Below are 18,471 nucleotides of genomic sequence, written 5' to 3'. Positions count from 1 at the left end.
AATTTATCATGGTGGTAGACTTATATGAACTTAGTATATATATACAACCTTATGATATGCAGAGCTTTTCACTGGCCATAAAATTTGAAGTTTCGACTTTTTTTTTTTTTTTTTTTTTTGACTAAGCTCAAACCTCAATATTCATGACCAATAAATGGGGAACCTAAACACTCCACAACAGAACATTACATACGTATGTCTACCAAGCCCATTAAGGTCTATAGCCAAACCAAACTACAGTGAAGTGGAGACATTTGATTCCTTAGTCATTGGCCATAAAATTACGGTTTTGGGCTTATTTTTCCACTAGTTCAAACCTCAACTTTGATTTTTAATAACTCGGAAGCCAAAAGCCTCCACAACACAATATTTCGTAGTCTACCAAGCTCATCAAGGTATATTACCAGAACAAATTACAGTGAAGTGGAGACTTTTGATTTCTTAGTCATTGGTCATAAAATTAGGGCCTTGGGCTTCTTTTTTCACTAGTTCAAACATCAACTTTGATGATTAATAACTCGGAAGCCAAAAGCCTTCACAACACAATATTTCGTATGTCTACCAAGCTCATCAAGGTCTATAACTAAAACGAACTACAGTGAAGGGGAGACTTGATTCCTTAGTCATTGATCATAAAATTAGGGTCTTGGGCTTATTTTTTTTACTAGTTCAAACCTCAACTTTGATTATTAATATCTCAGAAGCCAAACCCGCCACAACACAATATTTCGTATGTCTACCAAGCTCATGAAGGCTATTATTAGAACAAATTACAGTGAAGTGGAGACTTCTGATTCCTTAGTCATTGGCCATAAAATTTGGGGCTTGGGCTTATTTTTTTTGACTAAGTTCATATCTCAGCTTTGATGGTTAATTACTCGGGAGCCAAAAGCCTTCACAACATAGTATTTCATATGTCTACCAAGCTCACTAAGATATATCACCACAACAAACTACGGTGAAGTGAAGACTTGATTCTTTAGTCATTGGTCACTAAATTTGGGACTTGGACTTATTTTTTGACTAAGTTCAAACCTCAACTTTGGTGACAAGTAATTTCGGGAGCCAAGAGCCTCCACAACACAATTCATACATCTAGCAAGCTCATCAAGGTTTATTACCAAAGAAACTCCAGTAAAATGAGACCTTTGGTTCCCAAGTTATTGAGGATAAGAGTTGAGGTTTACTTTTAATGAAATTTTCACCAAAAAGTCAGGAATTGCTATGTAGACGCTATCGGAGAAACTCATTCAATTTTCACCAAGTCTTACATTGTAGTAAATATAATATGTGCAGATGTTTGATTCCCGAGTTATTGACCATCAAAACTGATAATTGGACTTATTTTAGTCTAAACCTAAAATCTAATGGACAATAATTCGAAAACCAAAAATCTGCAGTTGTCCAAATTTGAAACATCAAATCGGAAATCTTAGGAATAGTAGAATAGAATGGAATAGTATTAGCCTAATAGGAATTTATAGTCACTTAATTAGTAGTCTGTGATGGAATAAGTGACATTCATGACACGAAGACTTTCTCGTCTTCAAACTTTCTACAGAGACAATAAATACTTCTTTAAAGCACAAACGTCACTTCCCATAGGAATTTAATTAATATTTTGGTAATCAATTATTTCAAGTGATGATAATTTGGCTACAATCAAAGTAAATGACAAAATAACCTGTATAGCCTGAGGTTTATTAATCTTGCTACATGAGAAATCTTCCCACACCCAACACGAGCCTTGTTCAATGATCTTCATGTAAACCTGTCACTAACTTCTGATTGCTTCAACTCTATTTATGTAGATAAATAACCTTATTACGTTATTAATAGCGAAATTGTGATATTAGATTGCATTTGTACAGTTTGTTATTAAATTTTCATAACTTACGAAAGCTACTCTGTAAGAATACGTAACTCCAGTTAGTCATACCTGGTTCTATCAATTGCGGCGCTTAAGTCAACAATTGAAGAGAGAAGATTTGTTACAGGCAAACCCACAAGACCAACATCAACCCTTCTTCTTCTGACCATATCTATTACTTCAGGCCATGAACCATTAGGCAATCGAGAATCATCATAGGTTAACTTCACACTTTCAAATTCAGTGCTACAAATATGAATTTTAGAAAAAGAATACAAAAGTATTTACTTATGAGAAGTGTCCGAGAAGTAAATGCCGTTTTGAAAAATACTAAAACAGGTTTGTTCAAGCCAAATTTATTTTTACATAAAACAGCACACTTTAAACTATTTTCCAACATAGTTTCTACCAATGTTCTAACACTTGTCACAGCGGGTGACCAACTAGTCCAAACCTTTCCCAAAGAAACATCCGTCAAGTGAAGACAACCATAACTCCACAGCGTTTGTTCTGTCGTCGTCACTTTCAAAGCGCTTACCGCCGAGCTCACCCACTTCCGTACCATTCCCTCATTCATTGCATTTTCACCATAAGTCTCTACAGTTTGACGATGAATTTCGGCCCTTGCATTCAAAAGCCGGATAACAAAACGAATCTCACAGTCGGCGGGTTCAGCAGTGATTTTAAACATTGAAAACGATCACAAGATATAGTATAGTCACAATTTAGAGGCAATGAATCAGTGAAACTAGTGCGCATTAGCGGAACACCGACACTAGCACTGCGGTAACGTTCAAACGAAACAATACGTACTTGCCGGACACTGGTGGAAAGTTTCGTTGAGGAAAGTTTATACAAGTTGGTCATCCACTGTAGCAAGTGTTTGAACATTGGTGGAAACTATGTCGAAAAATAGTTTAAAGTGTGCTTTTTTTCATGTAAAAATAAATTTGCTTAAAACAAACATGTTTTAGTTCCTTTTATTCAAAACGAAACTAACTTTCCGAACACGCCTTGTACTTATTTCGAACACAAAACATATGTAATATCTACTGACAGTGTTTAATATATAAAACCTAAATATATGTATAAATATTTTAAGAGAACATCTAACATTAAACTTGCAAAACCTTGACAAGCCTTGTAGATAAAATCGATGTATTTCTTGTCTTGGGATCTTGACAATACTTTTAAGGAACCAAAATGATGTGGACGAGAACAAATCCCTATGCGTAGTTTTTCATAAAATTGAGAAAAAACTAATCTTTTGAAAACATAAAAATTGATGCTATGATAACCATAACATCTTTTAAGATGAAGCTTATTGAAATATATCCTTCTAAAGCTTTTTATTCTGACACTGCCAAGACGACAGAACACAGTATGGCTAATTAGGTGTAGCCCAATATTACGATCAACTCTTAAACTTTAGTTTTTAGGTAAGTATAATATTATGCAAAGATGATACGTATATCAGCCGATAGATGGCATTAGGTAAACAGAATGATATACTCAAGGGTAAATTTTCTTGCCTAATTTTCAAGAAAACTAAAAAAAACTCATTGTTATGGCGCTAAAACCAAGGATGTTATAAAATAGAGGATCTGCCCATATGTATCTTCATCCTGTTAACTCAATGAAGCCAAAACAACAACCGAGCATCTGTACGAGCACCGAGTTTGATTGGTTACTTTCGTTTGAGTCATGAATGTTGGCTCAAAACATTGAAATCTTATTGGGTGGAGTGGGCAGAGTGGGGGTAGCGAAACTATGACATATTGTTGACTTCACGATTTTCTTAATAGGCCTAGACACTAGACAGTGTTTCTTCCAGACATGTTTTTGGGGGGCTCTGCTCCCGCAGCTCTGAAAGTGCCCGCCCGGAAGAGATCAAAATAATATGTCTATACCAGCAGTGCCTCCCGGAACATTTTTTCTGAAAGAATGACTGGTCCTAGATTCTATAACATCCTTGTCTAAAGCCTATGTCGTTCGCAGCATACGTATTGGAATTTGTTTTTTTTAATTTTCCTGGAATAGATTGCTTATTTATTTGTGTACTATATACGTAAAAAATACACTGTTAACTACAGGACGATTGAAAAATAATGAGATAGTTTTAATGCTCTATAAACATATAATATTATTGATTTCAAGTTGAAAACAGTGCCATAATATAAAGTAATAAAATTTATAAAGATTTCACAATGCCTGCTTCACTTAGTTCAATCGTTGACCGCTGCAAGCAGCACATGCAACGTAAACAAACATGGCAGACCGCTTGTTTGTTTATGAGCGAGCTCAGATCGCTACGCTGGACCTCACTGAATGGCCAGGAAGAAATCCAGATCTCACTCCGTGTAATTTCTTTCTTGTGAGGATCCACTAAATAGATGGTGTACAAATCTAAACCTCACGCAGTCGAAGCATTCACTGATTCAAGAGTTATTGCTAACAAATTCCATGACTTCCTTCAGAAAAATATTAATCGCATCCCTGACCATTTGAAGAAGCTGGTTAACAACACAGGTGCCTATATTGAGATTACACGAATTGTTTTGTTTTCTTACGTAATGACAGACGTGTATATGTTTTTCTAATAAATAACAATCAAAATTACAGAATTAATAAGTTTTATTTTTGATAACCTAATTATTTTTCAGTTATCCTGTAGCACTTTCACTTAGCCTATGCTACGTACTGTCGACTTGCTCTTGTCGTAATGAACAATTTAATGAGACTATGTTTCGGTATCAATTTCATCTTTGTGGTGGCGTGGTTTTCGTTCAGCATCAATTTTTTACGTGTGCAAAGTAATTTGATTTTCTAAATTTTTCTCAGAAATTACGCATGAATTTTTACAATGAACCATATAATTTTGTTGTATTTCGTGAGATCTATCGACCGACGTATATCTCATCTTTGACCATTTTTTCCCTTAAAAACTATTAGTAGTTAGAAGCCTGAGTTTTGCACAGCTAAGCCGTAAAGTCTAAAGTTAATTCATGTGTACTCATATTAATCTATCCTTATTAGTTTTTGAACTATAACAAAATGGAGCGTAATTTTAGTATGCATCTTGCAAATAAAAGTTCGTTTTTACAAAACGTTGGAAATTTAAATGAGCTTGAAGAAGGAAACAATAAAATCCCCTTTCATTTTTTAAAGAAGAATACTTCTCCATATAAACAAATGGGTCGAAGACGAACATGTCGCAGATAGCCAACAGCCTTAAGAGGACATTTACGATAACACAAAATTGTACTGAAACTATTATCTTTTACAGAACATTGGTTTTACGAGATCAGTCCAAGTTTTAAGATCTCCTACACAGCGTCTGTACCATGATTCCATGGCCACCATAAACGCTTGTTTAGGGATTTGTTTTGACTAGCAAAAAAAAATAAATAAATAAATAAAAAATAAAATAAAATAAAATAAATAAATAAATAAAAAATAAAATAAAAGATTCCAGAGCAATGACTGGAAAATAAACGTGAGAGTGTTTATTGTTGGAAACAACCAAAAATCGCTAGGAGTGAGGTTTGCTCCGTATTAAACATTGGGCACGACTTCACAGTTGTTACAAAAAAATGAAGATGATGAAGAAGAAGATTTAAGACTGCTTAGTGAGCAGGAGCGTTACTTTGATGTAAAAATCTGTCGTTTTGTTGGCATTACTGGAATGAACTTCAAAACATATTCATAAGATGGAGCTACCATTGTAGTGTTCTCTGGGATACAGTGAGTGAGGATTACGCCTTCTATTTTCCAAAACATACCACATCACTTTCTGAGCATTAATGGAGGGAAGAAGTCTGCGTAATTCCATTGTAGTAACTACCGTTTTATTTCAGAATTGGAAAACGGTACCCACGTCTTATTCATTGTAAAATTGACTTAAAGAAAGTACAATACATGGCGCCATCATATATTAACATTGATTGACGTATTGTTATATCTCCGATCCACGAACACACACTTTTCACATTAAAACTATCACTTTATCACTGAGTTGTCGATGAATATCGATAGGAGCTACACCATGCAAGTGGAGAAAATGGATAATCATACGCTGCTCTTGCATACTGAACAGCGCCATTTGTAGTATCAAAGACACTATTTACTCTAACGGCGGCTGTAGAAACTACGGGCATTGTTCGCGGATGTCTTCTATATCACAAATCCTAAAAGGATTGTCTGCATATTTTCAAATGCATCCTTCCATCTGCTCATAGTTACTAGAAAAAAATAGACCGTAGAACATGAATGTACCTCGTAGAAAATTCTATTGTTAGAGGGTAAGAAAGGAAAGAGATAGTAAATGTCTTTCAAAAGATGTAAGATAAGAGAATTAGTCTCACCAGAAAGTAAATTTTACTTTATTTGTTCTAAGCTATTACCTGAAATTCAAGCTTCTCTCTAATTCGTCCCACAAAAGTCGGTACTGATTGAAGGTTTTTGCAGTTAGCTGTTGAACCGTGAGCTTCTTATCAGTCTCGATTAGTTGTTCTTCCTGGAAAGACAAGTCATTGTTTCTGACTATCTTAGAGTTTGAAAAACTTTAAGTAATGAAATGCACCTCCAAAAAGTTAATTGCAAGCGTAAATGTTTCTAAGTCCCTTAAAACAGCTACTTTTTCAACAACGCATCGTACACAAAAAGTAATGAAGCATTCCCAACCGACTTCTCTATTTGCTGTTTGAAATATTCGGTTCCTATTCAGTCACTTTATGCAATCTGACATTTAGAACAAAATAGTATTTTGGCAAATGCAGGAAAAATGTTGTAGTTTATAACACGAGTGGTTCTTGTTCTTGTTCGGGAAGGCCATTCTTATAACATGGTGGGGTTCGATTCCCACTTGTCCTCTTTCGAGAAGACACTCTCATGACCTTCTGAGTTCGAGTCTTGTTCGGTACCCCTTAATAATAGTGATTTTAGTGGTTAGAATTCGTATTTGGAACTGCACCAGATGCGACTTGAAATCAGTCCCAACCAAAGTTGTATACGCGCGTACCCACCTTCAGTGACACGCCTGCTTCGCATACACTCAAGTGTTGTAATATTAAGTACAGAATTCTTACCGTTCTGGTAGTGATCGATGCGAGAAACATGGATTGCAACTAAAAACATGAAATATACACAGAAATGGTTTTACTCAAGCACAAAATGTTACACTTTTCATATACATACTTACTACTGCATTTTGTTAATATGATTATAGTTGACACCTTTAGAAGTTTGTATTTCAGATTTTTTCTTTTATCGTATGAACATAGTGAATTTAGCCCTTGTATTTATTAATAGAAGAATAAAAAAATAAAAAAAGGAATTTTAAAAGATTAACTCAAAATATGATGTAACGACGAAGCCGGCTCATTGCGTGACAATAGAAATAATTATTTTACACACGTTAATCACTGAGCACTACTTCTCACGATACTTTGATTCTGGGTATTTCACAAAGAGAAGAGGAGGGTTGGTGGGCTATTTAGGAGGGCAATAACTTATTGGATTCTTCTTCCCAAGTTTGGATTGGTTTTGAATTTCCTTGAATAACTCCAATTTCCATTGTACGGCTGGATAGTCGGCAATAAAATTACTCGTGGTGCACTGATGAACAATTGAAGAAGTAAAATTATTACTCGTTTTACTTACGTTATTTCATTGCTAATACGAGCAAAACTCAGCAATAGACTTAGTATTTGTTCGAAAAGAGTAACCTTTACAAAGAATTGATATGACGTGGCGTCTTCAATCGTAGACAAATTAAGTTATTTTGAAGCGTTTTCATCGTTATTTATATTGACATATGTATATGACGCAATTATACAAGTTCCACACTTTACTCGTACATATTTGAATACAATATCATAAGTGATTACTAAATAAACGACGGATTTCTTTTCTGGGTCATATACATCATTTCTTCCTGATGGCGTCTTCCTACACACACACACCAGTTCCCGCCTTCTCTCTCTAGCGTCGGTAAGCTTGCGCTAGTCACACCAGAGGATTACTTTAAAAATATCCATAAGCAGTATTGTTTACAAGAAATATATATATCATAAGGCGTTAAATGATCTTGCCATTAACATATCATAATTAAAATATTGAAATTAATAAAAACGTCTTAGGATTACTTTTGAAACTATGGCACTATATTTCGTAACATCACCACATCACATCCTTTTTGTTCGGTCAACAGGAAATACAAGTCACCACTCACAGCGCTGCCAACTCATAGAGAAAGATAAAACTAACGAAATTTGCGTCGACATATATTACATGGAGCCTTATTCCACTTCAGCCAAGAGAAACTGGGAGAATTAAAATGGAATGGGAGTGAGGGGGGCCACACACTCACAAGTTAAAGAAAATACTCAGCTATTTCGATCATAAGTGAAATCAAATAAAGAAATAAATAAAAACGTAAAGAGTAGCGAAAGTTGCTAAAAAGTTTATTGGTTATGACAACAACTGAACGATAATTGTACAGTTGTTTCGATAGCCGTACATATTAACCTGTTGGGATTCAATACTTCTCAATCTAAATCGAATCCCACTGTTTGGTTGTAGTTTCTAAAAACCTTTTCCGCCATTCTTACCCTATAGTTTTTTTTTTAAATTTTATGACTCGTTTCCTTCTTTGTTTCTTCAGAAGTCACATTTTAGAAAGTCGCCAATTGATCTAGGTTTGTTTCTGACTATTTCTCAAACACCAGGAAAACGAATAATCATAGCATTTAAAGTATGACAAAGAAGAATTTAAAGAATATACAATAGATCAAATTGGAATGTTTTTTTCCTAAATATTGGTATATTGCAGGGGCAGATCCAGGGGGTCAATCGCCCGCCAGAAAAAGAAAACTTTTTTATTTGATATATAAATAAAAACAATCCCAGAGTTTGGAGCTCTTAAAAGTAGCTCTATGTTGCAGTATTACAATCCACCGCCCCCCAGAACTCCATCCAATATCCGCCCCTGGTATATTGTTGAATAATTTGGGAGCAAATATGCTAAGATGTTGCAGATCAAGACTACAGATTGCTCCATGATGATTGTTATATGTACTGTATATATACATAAACATTATGAGGTGTATTGTAATACTATACGTTAACCCCCGACTTACGCCAATTGACAGTGATATAAGAAATTTAGAAAGTTGTAACTATTAGCACATATGAACATGTTTGCGGCTTCGACGTCTTTGACATCTATTGCAGAATGCAAACATGCATATACAGAATAAATACATGTTCAGAATAAATACAGAATAAATAAATACATTAAAAACATGTTACATTACCCAATACACATAAGGGGGGGGAACCTCATCTCCATGACTTGGCATATATTCTTGCTAGTTTTTCCATTACTTCGGAAAAGAAAATATCAGCGGCCATCTGGAAGTCGCATAGCGGGTCACAAATACCTGCATATATCATATGAAACAACTTTCTTTTACACTCCTTGTACTCTTTCACTCAATAACACATAAGGATTTTGTAAGTTTACCAACGCAAGTTCCAACACATCAGATGAACACAGATTTTTACAGTACAGAAAATTCAAATACTTGTCAACATCTAGCAATTTCTCTAAAATTTTATGTATTCGTTGCTTATTACTTCTTGATTGAACACTTTGAGACAAACATACTGGTGTTGTAGTTAATGCATTGCAAAGAACAGTTTCAACACTACTTTCTAAATCTGAATTTTTAAATTCGCTTGAAATCATGTCATGGTACTTTTGAGAACTATGTTTTACTGCTAGGTCTAACCAGATCTTACGAGTTTGTTTCGTAGGTTTCCACACCTTAAGTCTATCCACTGAATGTGACCCAATTGATTTACCAGTTAAAGGATCTAACAATTCGAACACTTTTTCTGAATTGGATGGTTTGTAACGCAAAGATAGGGTCCTTTGAACACATTGAAAAATTTTGAGATTTTCTTGTCTGTTGCGGAACTTAAGTTAGTTTGTTTCAAGAAAACCAGATCGTTCACCTGTATTTTGTGTTTACTCTCCTGTTGTGAGTTATACCTTTCATTTCGCTTTCGAATCACTTCTTTTCTTTTAAAATCTGCCATTACCAATTTATTGTCCAACTCTCATTATCGTTTTCGTTCGTATCATTCATAAAAATGCCAAAATGTTCGAAGATTGGTTTTTCAGCCTGAATGTTCAAATGTAAACTGGCTGGACTCGCGCCAAGACTGCTAGATATAGAATAGTTCAGCAACACTACAACTTGCGGTATAAACTTCTCCCAAGAACCATGATCATCTTTACAAAATAGTCTGAACAACCTGTTCGTCTCCCGATGGATTCTCTCCACCGCGTTCGACGCCGGATGGTAGGACGTTGAATAAAATATTTTAACACCATATTCTTCCATTTTCTGTTTGAAATTTTTAGAAATAAAGCAACTACCATTATCCGCCAATATAGCTGAAGGTATTCCTAAGTGCACAAAGTACAATGTTTCCAAACATTTAGCTACGCACTTCGTAGTAGCGTTCCGGATCGGATAAAGAACAAGGTAACGAGTAAAGACATCCAAAACAGAGAGTATGAATTTACACTTTGAAGGAGATGCCACAAGAGGTCCGATAATGTCAATTGAAATTAATCTCCTGGGGCCTTTCACCTGTATGGTTTCTAAAGGTCTAGCTGGGGGTCGAGTATCGACTTTAGTCCGTTTGCACTCGAGACAATCGTTAATATAGTTCATCACGTCTCGCCGCATAGATTTCCAATAACAGATCTCGCTGATGAAGCTTACAGTTCTTTCACACCCGAAATGTCCACGGTTGTTGTGCATTTCTTCAATTACCAGATTTACTAAAGATGGTGGGATGCAAATTCTCCAACTATTGGGAAAGTGAAAGTTCTTATACAACAACATACCATTTTCTAGTTTGTAGAATTTTTCTACATTTCTGTTTTGCATCTTACTGTAGGGATCGTTTGGTTTCTCTAGAAATTTGATAATTTTACTGTACTCAGGATGTTCCTTTTGTTTTTCGGTTAACTCTCCTGGTGTGAGGTTTCTAAAAAACGATGGTAGTACTTCTAAATTATTTATGTCCAAAATTTCACTAGGAGAGGCTAAAACTATCCTGGACAATGCATCACTGGCAACATTCTCACTCCCTGAAATGTGCATTATTTCTAGATTAAATCCCTGTAGTTCGAGACTCCACCGAGCCAAACGAGAGTTCCAATGGCGAATTTTATTCAAAAACACTAATGAGTTATGGTCCGTGTAAACTTTCACGTGATGGCCAAATAATAAATGTCCCCATTTACGTACGGCTGTAACGATTGCATACGCCTCTAATTCCGTGATAGTGAAATTTCGCTGTGCACTATTCAGAGTTTTACTGTAAAAACCAAGTATGTGTTTTTCACCGTTAACTTCTTGGAATAATATACTTCCCACTGCTACCAAGGAACTGTCTGTCACTAAACAAAAATCGTGATCTAACAGCGGATGATTTAACAACACTTCTTCAGCTAACGATGCTTTTAACTGGGCAAAACTTTGCTCACACTCGTCAGTCCAAACCCATTTTTTATTCTTTTTCAGAAGTTCAAACAATGGATTGGCCAAATGAGCGAAATGATACACAAATTTTGAACACCACTCGAACAAACCTAACACTCGCTTAAGTCCCTTTACATTTTTCGGACGAGGCAATGTTCGAATTGTTTCTACGTACGACGGATCCTTTTTCACGCCTTCAGGTGTGACTACGAAACCAAGAAATTGAAAACTCGTATTGCAAAATGAGGATTTCTTTAAATTTACAGTCATATTGGCTTCTTCTAATTTTGTAAACAATAGGTTTAAAATTTCTAACTGTTCATCAAAAGAAAATGTTGGTACAGAAATGTCATCGATGTACGTAACTAATTTATCAAACAATGCATGACCTAACACAATCAAAAGACAAGCCATTAATCCTACGCCTCCGTTTGCGTATCCAAAGGGAATAGATGTAAATCTATACATTTTCCCATTCCATGAGAACGCTGTGTAATCTCTACAATTTTCAGAAATTGGAACTTGTGTATAACTTCCTACTAAATCAATATTTGATACGTATTTAGCACCCTGGAACTTTAACAACAGATCATCAATTTTATTCACCTTCAATTGTTTTATTTTTACATGCTTGTTCAAAACAGTTAAATCGACTACTACTCGCATTTTACTAGTATTTTTCTTTGGCACGCAAAAGATTGGGTGTGAATGGATTGACACACAAGATTCTATTACGCCACATTGTAACCACTCATCGATTTGCGAATCAATATGCTCTTTGAATTTATATGGTAATGTATATTGCCTTTTAACCAAAGGTTGGTCTGTGTCTACCTCAATTTCATATTCAAATTTGGTACAACGTCCGGGAATATTTTTAAAAATTTTCCTATGTTTCAACAACAATTTGAACAATTTCTCTTTTTCAAAATCAGACAATTGAGCTTCCCTAACCTTTTCTCGTATTTCTGAAATTGACACAAATTCACTTTCTATTTTACTATTAAATGTGTTACAGACTGCAACTCTATCTAACGATTTACAATGCGATTTTTCGATCTCATAATCTATTTCTGACATTTGCTGTGAATAGTAATCAAACAAAAATTTATCTTCATTGGCAACTTCTAAATTTAACACTTTCAGTTCCTTTTCATTACTACAAAAATTACGAATTTTATTATAAGCTTGATCAGAAAGAACAACATGATTAACCCATTCTTTTTCTAGTTTTTGTTTTTCACTTACCAGATTATTTACTATGGGACACTCTACATTCACTTTTCCAATCTCAAATAAAATTTCTGATTCATCATCACTGTCGTTAGTAGCATTCATTTTAGTATCAATACCAACTTGAGATACGAAATTTACCTTTATCTGTACATCACCTTTAGTCAGAATTTTTGTAACTTTCATGTTGTCAGCTTGACCACCTAGCATAGGTACGTTAACGATTTCTCCTTCCTTTTCAACCGTAATAGAATTATCACCAAAATCTATCTTTGCCTTGGATTGTGTGAAAAAATTTCTACCCAACAAGCATTCAGTATTCAAGTCAGAGACAACTAGCACACGTACGTCAAAACTAACCTTCCCTATTTCAATACACAATATTGTTTCACCTTGCACCTGTTTCTTTTTCTTACCTGAAAAATCCACCAACAGAATATGTGGAGCTGGTCGCAAGTGAGGATGGGAGATGATTGACGCTATACGTTTCCATGTCTCTAAAGACAAAATACTAACAGAAGCTCCAGAGTCACACAAGGCTACTACTGGTTGATTTAAAATCTGTACTTTAATTTCAGCTGACCTAGCTTGACTATTAAATTTCTGTTCTTCATCACTACTTTCAGATGAATCAGTGTCCCAACTTACAACATTCACTACGTTCTTTCCAATTACAACAAGCTCGCATTGCGAATCATTTTTGAGTGCATTTTGACTTTCAGTACCAAAATTACCATTTACGTTACCAACTCTACCAACCGCACTCGCGTTGGAGAGCACATTTAGTTTAAAGTTTGATCTTTGTTTTGAGGAAACATAACTCTTGGACTATAATACGGAAATTGTGGTGCAGATTGAGTATATGTGGGCATTGGCTGTGTTCGATTCATACCTTCATCATGGTTACTATTAACAAAGTTCACCCTTTCGCTTTGGTTTGAATTCTCGTACTCGTGATCATCTTCGTAATTACTACAATTACTACCTTGACCTTCATTGCGACCATTATCTCTTCTATAATTATTCTTACATTTGTTCCAGTGGAACTTTCTCTTGTTCGGAGTTCCCTTTCTTTTGGGACCGTCAAACTTACCCCTACCTGAATTTTTGCGGTTTTCATTACTATAATTTCCCCTTTTATTAAAATTCTCGTAATTCCCTTGCACTTCATCTACCTGATTGACACGTACAGTTCTACCATGAAAGTTGTTTCTATCGTTGGTATTTCTGCTGTCATAATACAGTGCTTCAAGATTTTGTATGGCTGTTAAAAATGAACTGAAATCTAAATTTGGGAACAACGCTAATTGTCGTCGGTAAGAAATAGGGATCAACTGTTTAATTGTATTCACAATGAAAGTATCTGGTATATTAGGTGATAAACCTCGTATCTTATTGAACCTTTTGTGAACAAAATCAGTAACAGTACCATCAGTTTTTGGGTTGAACGCTTGCGATTGCAACACTGAAAGTTTACTTGCGATGACTTGTTCAGAACCAAATTGAGCTTTGAATTCTTTAGTGAAATCTTTAAATGAACGAAATGTACCTAATTTTGACTTGTACCACTCACGAGCGTTACCGGTAAAAATAAACCCTAGTACATCTAAGTATTGGGATTCAGGTACGTCTACAGCGTGCGCTGCAATCTTAAACTGCTTTAAAAACGAAGATGGTGACTCATCATCTTCTAAGCCAGAAAACTTTGGGAACATTTCAATGTCACCATGACGCAATATTCGTCGTTTAACCCTTTTTACGTCACCCCTTTCTGATTTTCTCACTTTAATACGTTTCTTTAGTTTTGTTGTCTCACTTGCTGTTGACGAACTACAATCTGTTTGGTTGGCACTACTAGTTTCTTCCTTACTACTATACTTTAACTTATGGCTACTCCTATCGTCACCCGACATACTTAATGGACGCCAATTACGTTCACTTCCTTCTCTGCTAGCGTTCTCCGCTAATGAGGTTAACTTCGTTTGGGTTTCATCTACCTTGATTTCTAAACTTGACAACCTGTCACCTATTAAAGCAATATTTTGGTTCATGTTGATTAAATCAATACCGGGAGGGACAGTGTTCTGTGACAGAGTATCAACCCTACTATGCAATACTGCGACATTTCTTTCTAACTTGTGGGTCGTATCACTTAATCCCACTAGCATTTTTTCTTTATTTTCTAAATTACCTTCAATTTTATTTACTGACCCCTCGATTGCTTCAATTTTCTCAAAAGCTCGGTCCGCCTTTTCTTCACATTTACCCAAATCGACCGTAATGTTCTCAAGTTCTTGATAATTCTGAAGTGTTTTCCCCCATATTTTCTCACATTTATCATTTACCTTCTCACATTTCTCGTCTATTTCTTTCGATATTTGTTCATATCTACCTACGCATTCTTTTCTGAATATTTCTAATTGCACCTCAAGTTTATCGTCAATCTGCTTTTTTGTTATTTCAGAAACTTCCACTATTTTGTTTTCTAAAAACTCCCGTACATTATTAGTTTGTTCAACGACTTTTTCTATTTTTCCTTCCAAAGATTCATTTATTTCAGCTATTTTATTTTCTAATGATTCATGCAAAGTTTGCATTTCAATTTTATTTGCATTAATTGCCTCTAGCAATAACTTGACGTTACTTTCATCCATTTCGCAAAATTACAGAAAATTTTAAACAATAATAAACTATTTTAAACTTCTAAATACGAGTCAGAAACTTACCTTGAACATCAATATTTCTACGCATAAATCACTACTTTTGCTTTACGGTGCAGGAGTTCTGTTCCTGTTTCGGAGCGCCATTCTTATAACACGAGTGGTTCTTGTTCTTGTTCGGGAAGGCCATTCTTATAACATGGTGGGGTTCGATTCCCACTTGTCCTCTTTCGAGAAGACACTCTCATGACCTTCTGAGTTCGAGTCTTGTCCGGTACCCCTTAATAATAGTGATTTTAGTGGTTAGAATTCGTATTTGGAACTGCACCAGATGCGACTTGAAATCAGTCCCAACCAAAGTTGTATACGCGCGTACCCACCTTCAGTGACACGCCTGCTTCGCATACACTCAAGTGTTGTAATATTAAGTACAGAATTCTTACCGTTCTGGTAGTGATCGATGCGAGAAACATGGATTGCAACTAAAAACATGAAATATACACAGAAATGGTTTTACTCAAGCACAAAATGTTACACTTTTCATATACATACTTACTACTGCATTTTGTTAATATGATTATAGTTGACACCTTTAGAAGTTTGTATTTCAGATTTTTTCTTTTATCGTATGAACATAGTGAATTTAGCCCTTGTATTTATTAATAGAAGAATAAAAAAATAAAAAAAAGGAATTTTAAAAGATTAACTCAAAATATGATGTAACGACGAAGCCGGCTCATTGCGTGACAATAGAAATAATTATTTTACACACGTTAATCACTGAGCACTACTTCTCACGATACTTTGATTCTGGGTATTTCACAAAGAGAAGAGGAGGGTTGGTGGGCTATTTAGGAGGGCAATAACTTATTGGATTCTTCTTCCCAAGTTTGGATTGGTTTTGAATTTCCTTGAATAACTCCAATTTCCATTGTACGGCTGGATAGTCGGCAATAAAATTACTCGTGGTGCACTGATGAACAATTGAAGAAGTAAAATTATTACTCGTTTTACTTACGTTATTTCATTGCTAATACGAGCAAAACTCAGCAATGGACTTAGTATTTGTTCGAAAAGAGTAACCTTTACAAAGAATTGATATGACGTGGCGTCTTCAATCGTAGACAAATTAAGTTATTTTGAAGCGTTTTCATTGTTATTTATATTGACATATGTATATGACGCAATTATATAAGTTCCACACTTTACTCGTACATATTTGAATACAATATCATAAGTGATTACTAAATAAACGACGGATTTCTTTTCTGGGTCATATACATCATTTCTTCCTGATGGCGTCTTCCTACACATACACACCAGTTCCCGCCTTCTCTCTCTAGCGTCGATAAGCTTGCGCTAGTCACACCAGAGGATTACTTTAAAAATATCCATAAGCAGTATTGTTTACAAGAAATATATATATCATAAGGCGTTAAATGATCTTGCCATTAACATATCATAATTAAAATATTGAAATTAATAAAAACGTCTTAGGATTACTTTTGAAACTATGGCACTATATTTCGTAACATCACCACATCACATCCTTTTTGTTCGGTCAACAGGAAATACAAGTCACCACTCACAGCGCTGCCAACTCATAGAGAAAGATAAAACTAACGAAATTTGCGTCGACATATATTACATGGAGCCTTATTCCACTTCAGCCAAGAGAAACTGGGAGAATTAAAATGGAATGGGAGTGAGGGGGGCCACACACTCACAAGTTAAAGAAAATACTCAGCTATTTCGATCATAAGTGAAATCAAATAAAGAAATAAATAAAAACGTAAAGAGTAGCGAAAGTTGCTAAAAAGTTTATTGGTTATGACAACAACTGAACGATAATTGTACAGTTGTTTCGATAGCCGTACATATTAACCTGTTGGGATTCAATACTTCTCAATCTAAATCGAATCCCACTGTTTGGTTGTAGTTTCTAAAAACCTTTTCCGCCATTCTTACCCTATAGTTTTTTTTTTAAATTTTATGACTCGTTTCCTTCTTTGTTTCTTCAGAAGTCACATTTTAGAAAGTCGCCAATTGATCTAGGTTTGTTTCTGACTATTTCTCAAACACCAGGAAAACGAATAATCATAGCATTTAAAGTATGACAAAGAAGAATTTAAAGAATATACAGTAGATCAAATTGGAATGTTTTTTTTCCTAAATATTGGTATATTGCAGGGGCAGATCCAGGGGGTCAATCGCCCGCCAGAAAAAGAAAACTTTTTTATTTGATATATAAATAAAAACAATCCCAGAGTTTGGAGCTCTTAAAAGTAGCTCTATGTTGCAGTATTACAATCCACCGCCCCCCAGAACTCCATCCAACATCCGCCCCTGGTATATTGTTGAATAATTTGGGAGCAAATATGCTAAGATGTTGCAGATCAAGACTACAGATTGCTCTATGATGATTGTTATATGTACTGTATATATACATAAACATTATGAGGTGTATTGTAATACTATACGTTAACCCCCGACTTACGCCAATTGACAGTGATATAAGAAATTTAGAAAGTTGTAACTATTAGCACATATGAACATGTTTGCGGCTTCGACGTCTTTGACATCTATTGCAGAATGCAAACATGCATATACAGAATAAATACTTTTGTTCATAAAGGAATATTACACGAAATGTCAAAGTGCTGAATGGCGGAGTCATGGACCACAAGACTCGAGAAAACTCAAACGACAACCGTCAAGAACAAAGACAATGTTGATCGCATTCTTTGATAGTAAAGGAATGGTTCACCATGAGTATGTTCCTCCAGGTAAAACAGTGAACCAAACTCTTTACATCCAAGATTTTAAACGTTTGTGAAACAAGCAACTCGACGTCGCAGCCCTGATTTCCGGCATTCTCAGCGTTGGATCTTACCGCATGACAATGCAAGACCTCATACTGCTTCATCTATTAACGAGTATCTGGCCAGACATTCTGTTGTTGCCATCCCACATCCTCCATATTCACCCGACCTCTCACTTTCTGATTTTTTTCTGTTTCTGCTAGTGAAGAGGCGACTGAAAGATAGCTTCATTAAGATATCGCAGACATCCAACGCGCTGACAAATGAGCTTACAACCATCGCAGTTGAAGATTTCCTTGCTTCCAAAATCTCCAGAAACGTTG

The 18,471-nt window shown here is 35.3% G+C and overlaps 1 protein-coding gene across 5 annotated transcripts in view; it reads right to left on the bottom strand.

The window, feature by feature from the left end:
* LOC145685858 (glutamate receptor 1-like) overlaps positions 1–16,661 on the bottom strand; it is a 42,594-nt gene extending 25,933 nt beyond the window's left edge. Inside the window, exons 1-3 of one of the 5 annotated variants that reach the window (XM_081758498.1) lie at positions 16,345–16,661; positions 6,274–6,386; positions 1,940–2,116 (exon numbers count right to left, since the gene is read on the bottom strand). In XM_081758498.1, coding sequence (XP_081614624.1) covers positions 1,940–2,040 — 101 coding nt within the window. In that variant the 5' untranslated portion in view covers positions 2,041–2,116; positions 6,274–6,386; positions 16,345–16,661. The other 4 variants (XM_081758501.1, XM_081758496.1, XM_081758499.1 and 1 more) reach the window with 4 other exon arrangements.
* Between the last annotated feature and the right edge of the window lie 1,810 nt (positions 16,662–18,471).

Source organism: Thermobia domestica, chromosome 5, assembly GCF_964235325.1.
Source record: "Thermobia domestica chromosome 5, izTheDome1.hap1.1, whole genome shotgun sequence".
NCBI classification, from domain to species: domain Eukaryota; kingdom Metazoa; phylum Arthropoda; class Insecta; order Zygentoma; family Lepismatidae; genus Thermobia; species Thermobia domestica.
The sequence above is the reverse complement of the archived record's forward strand: the minus strand, read 5'-3'. Positions and strand labels throughout refer to the sequence as shown.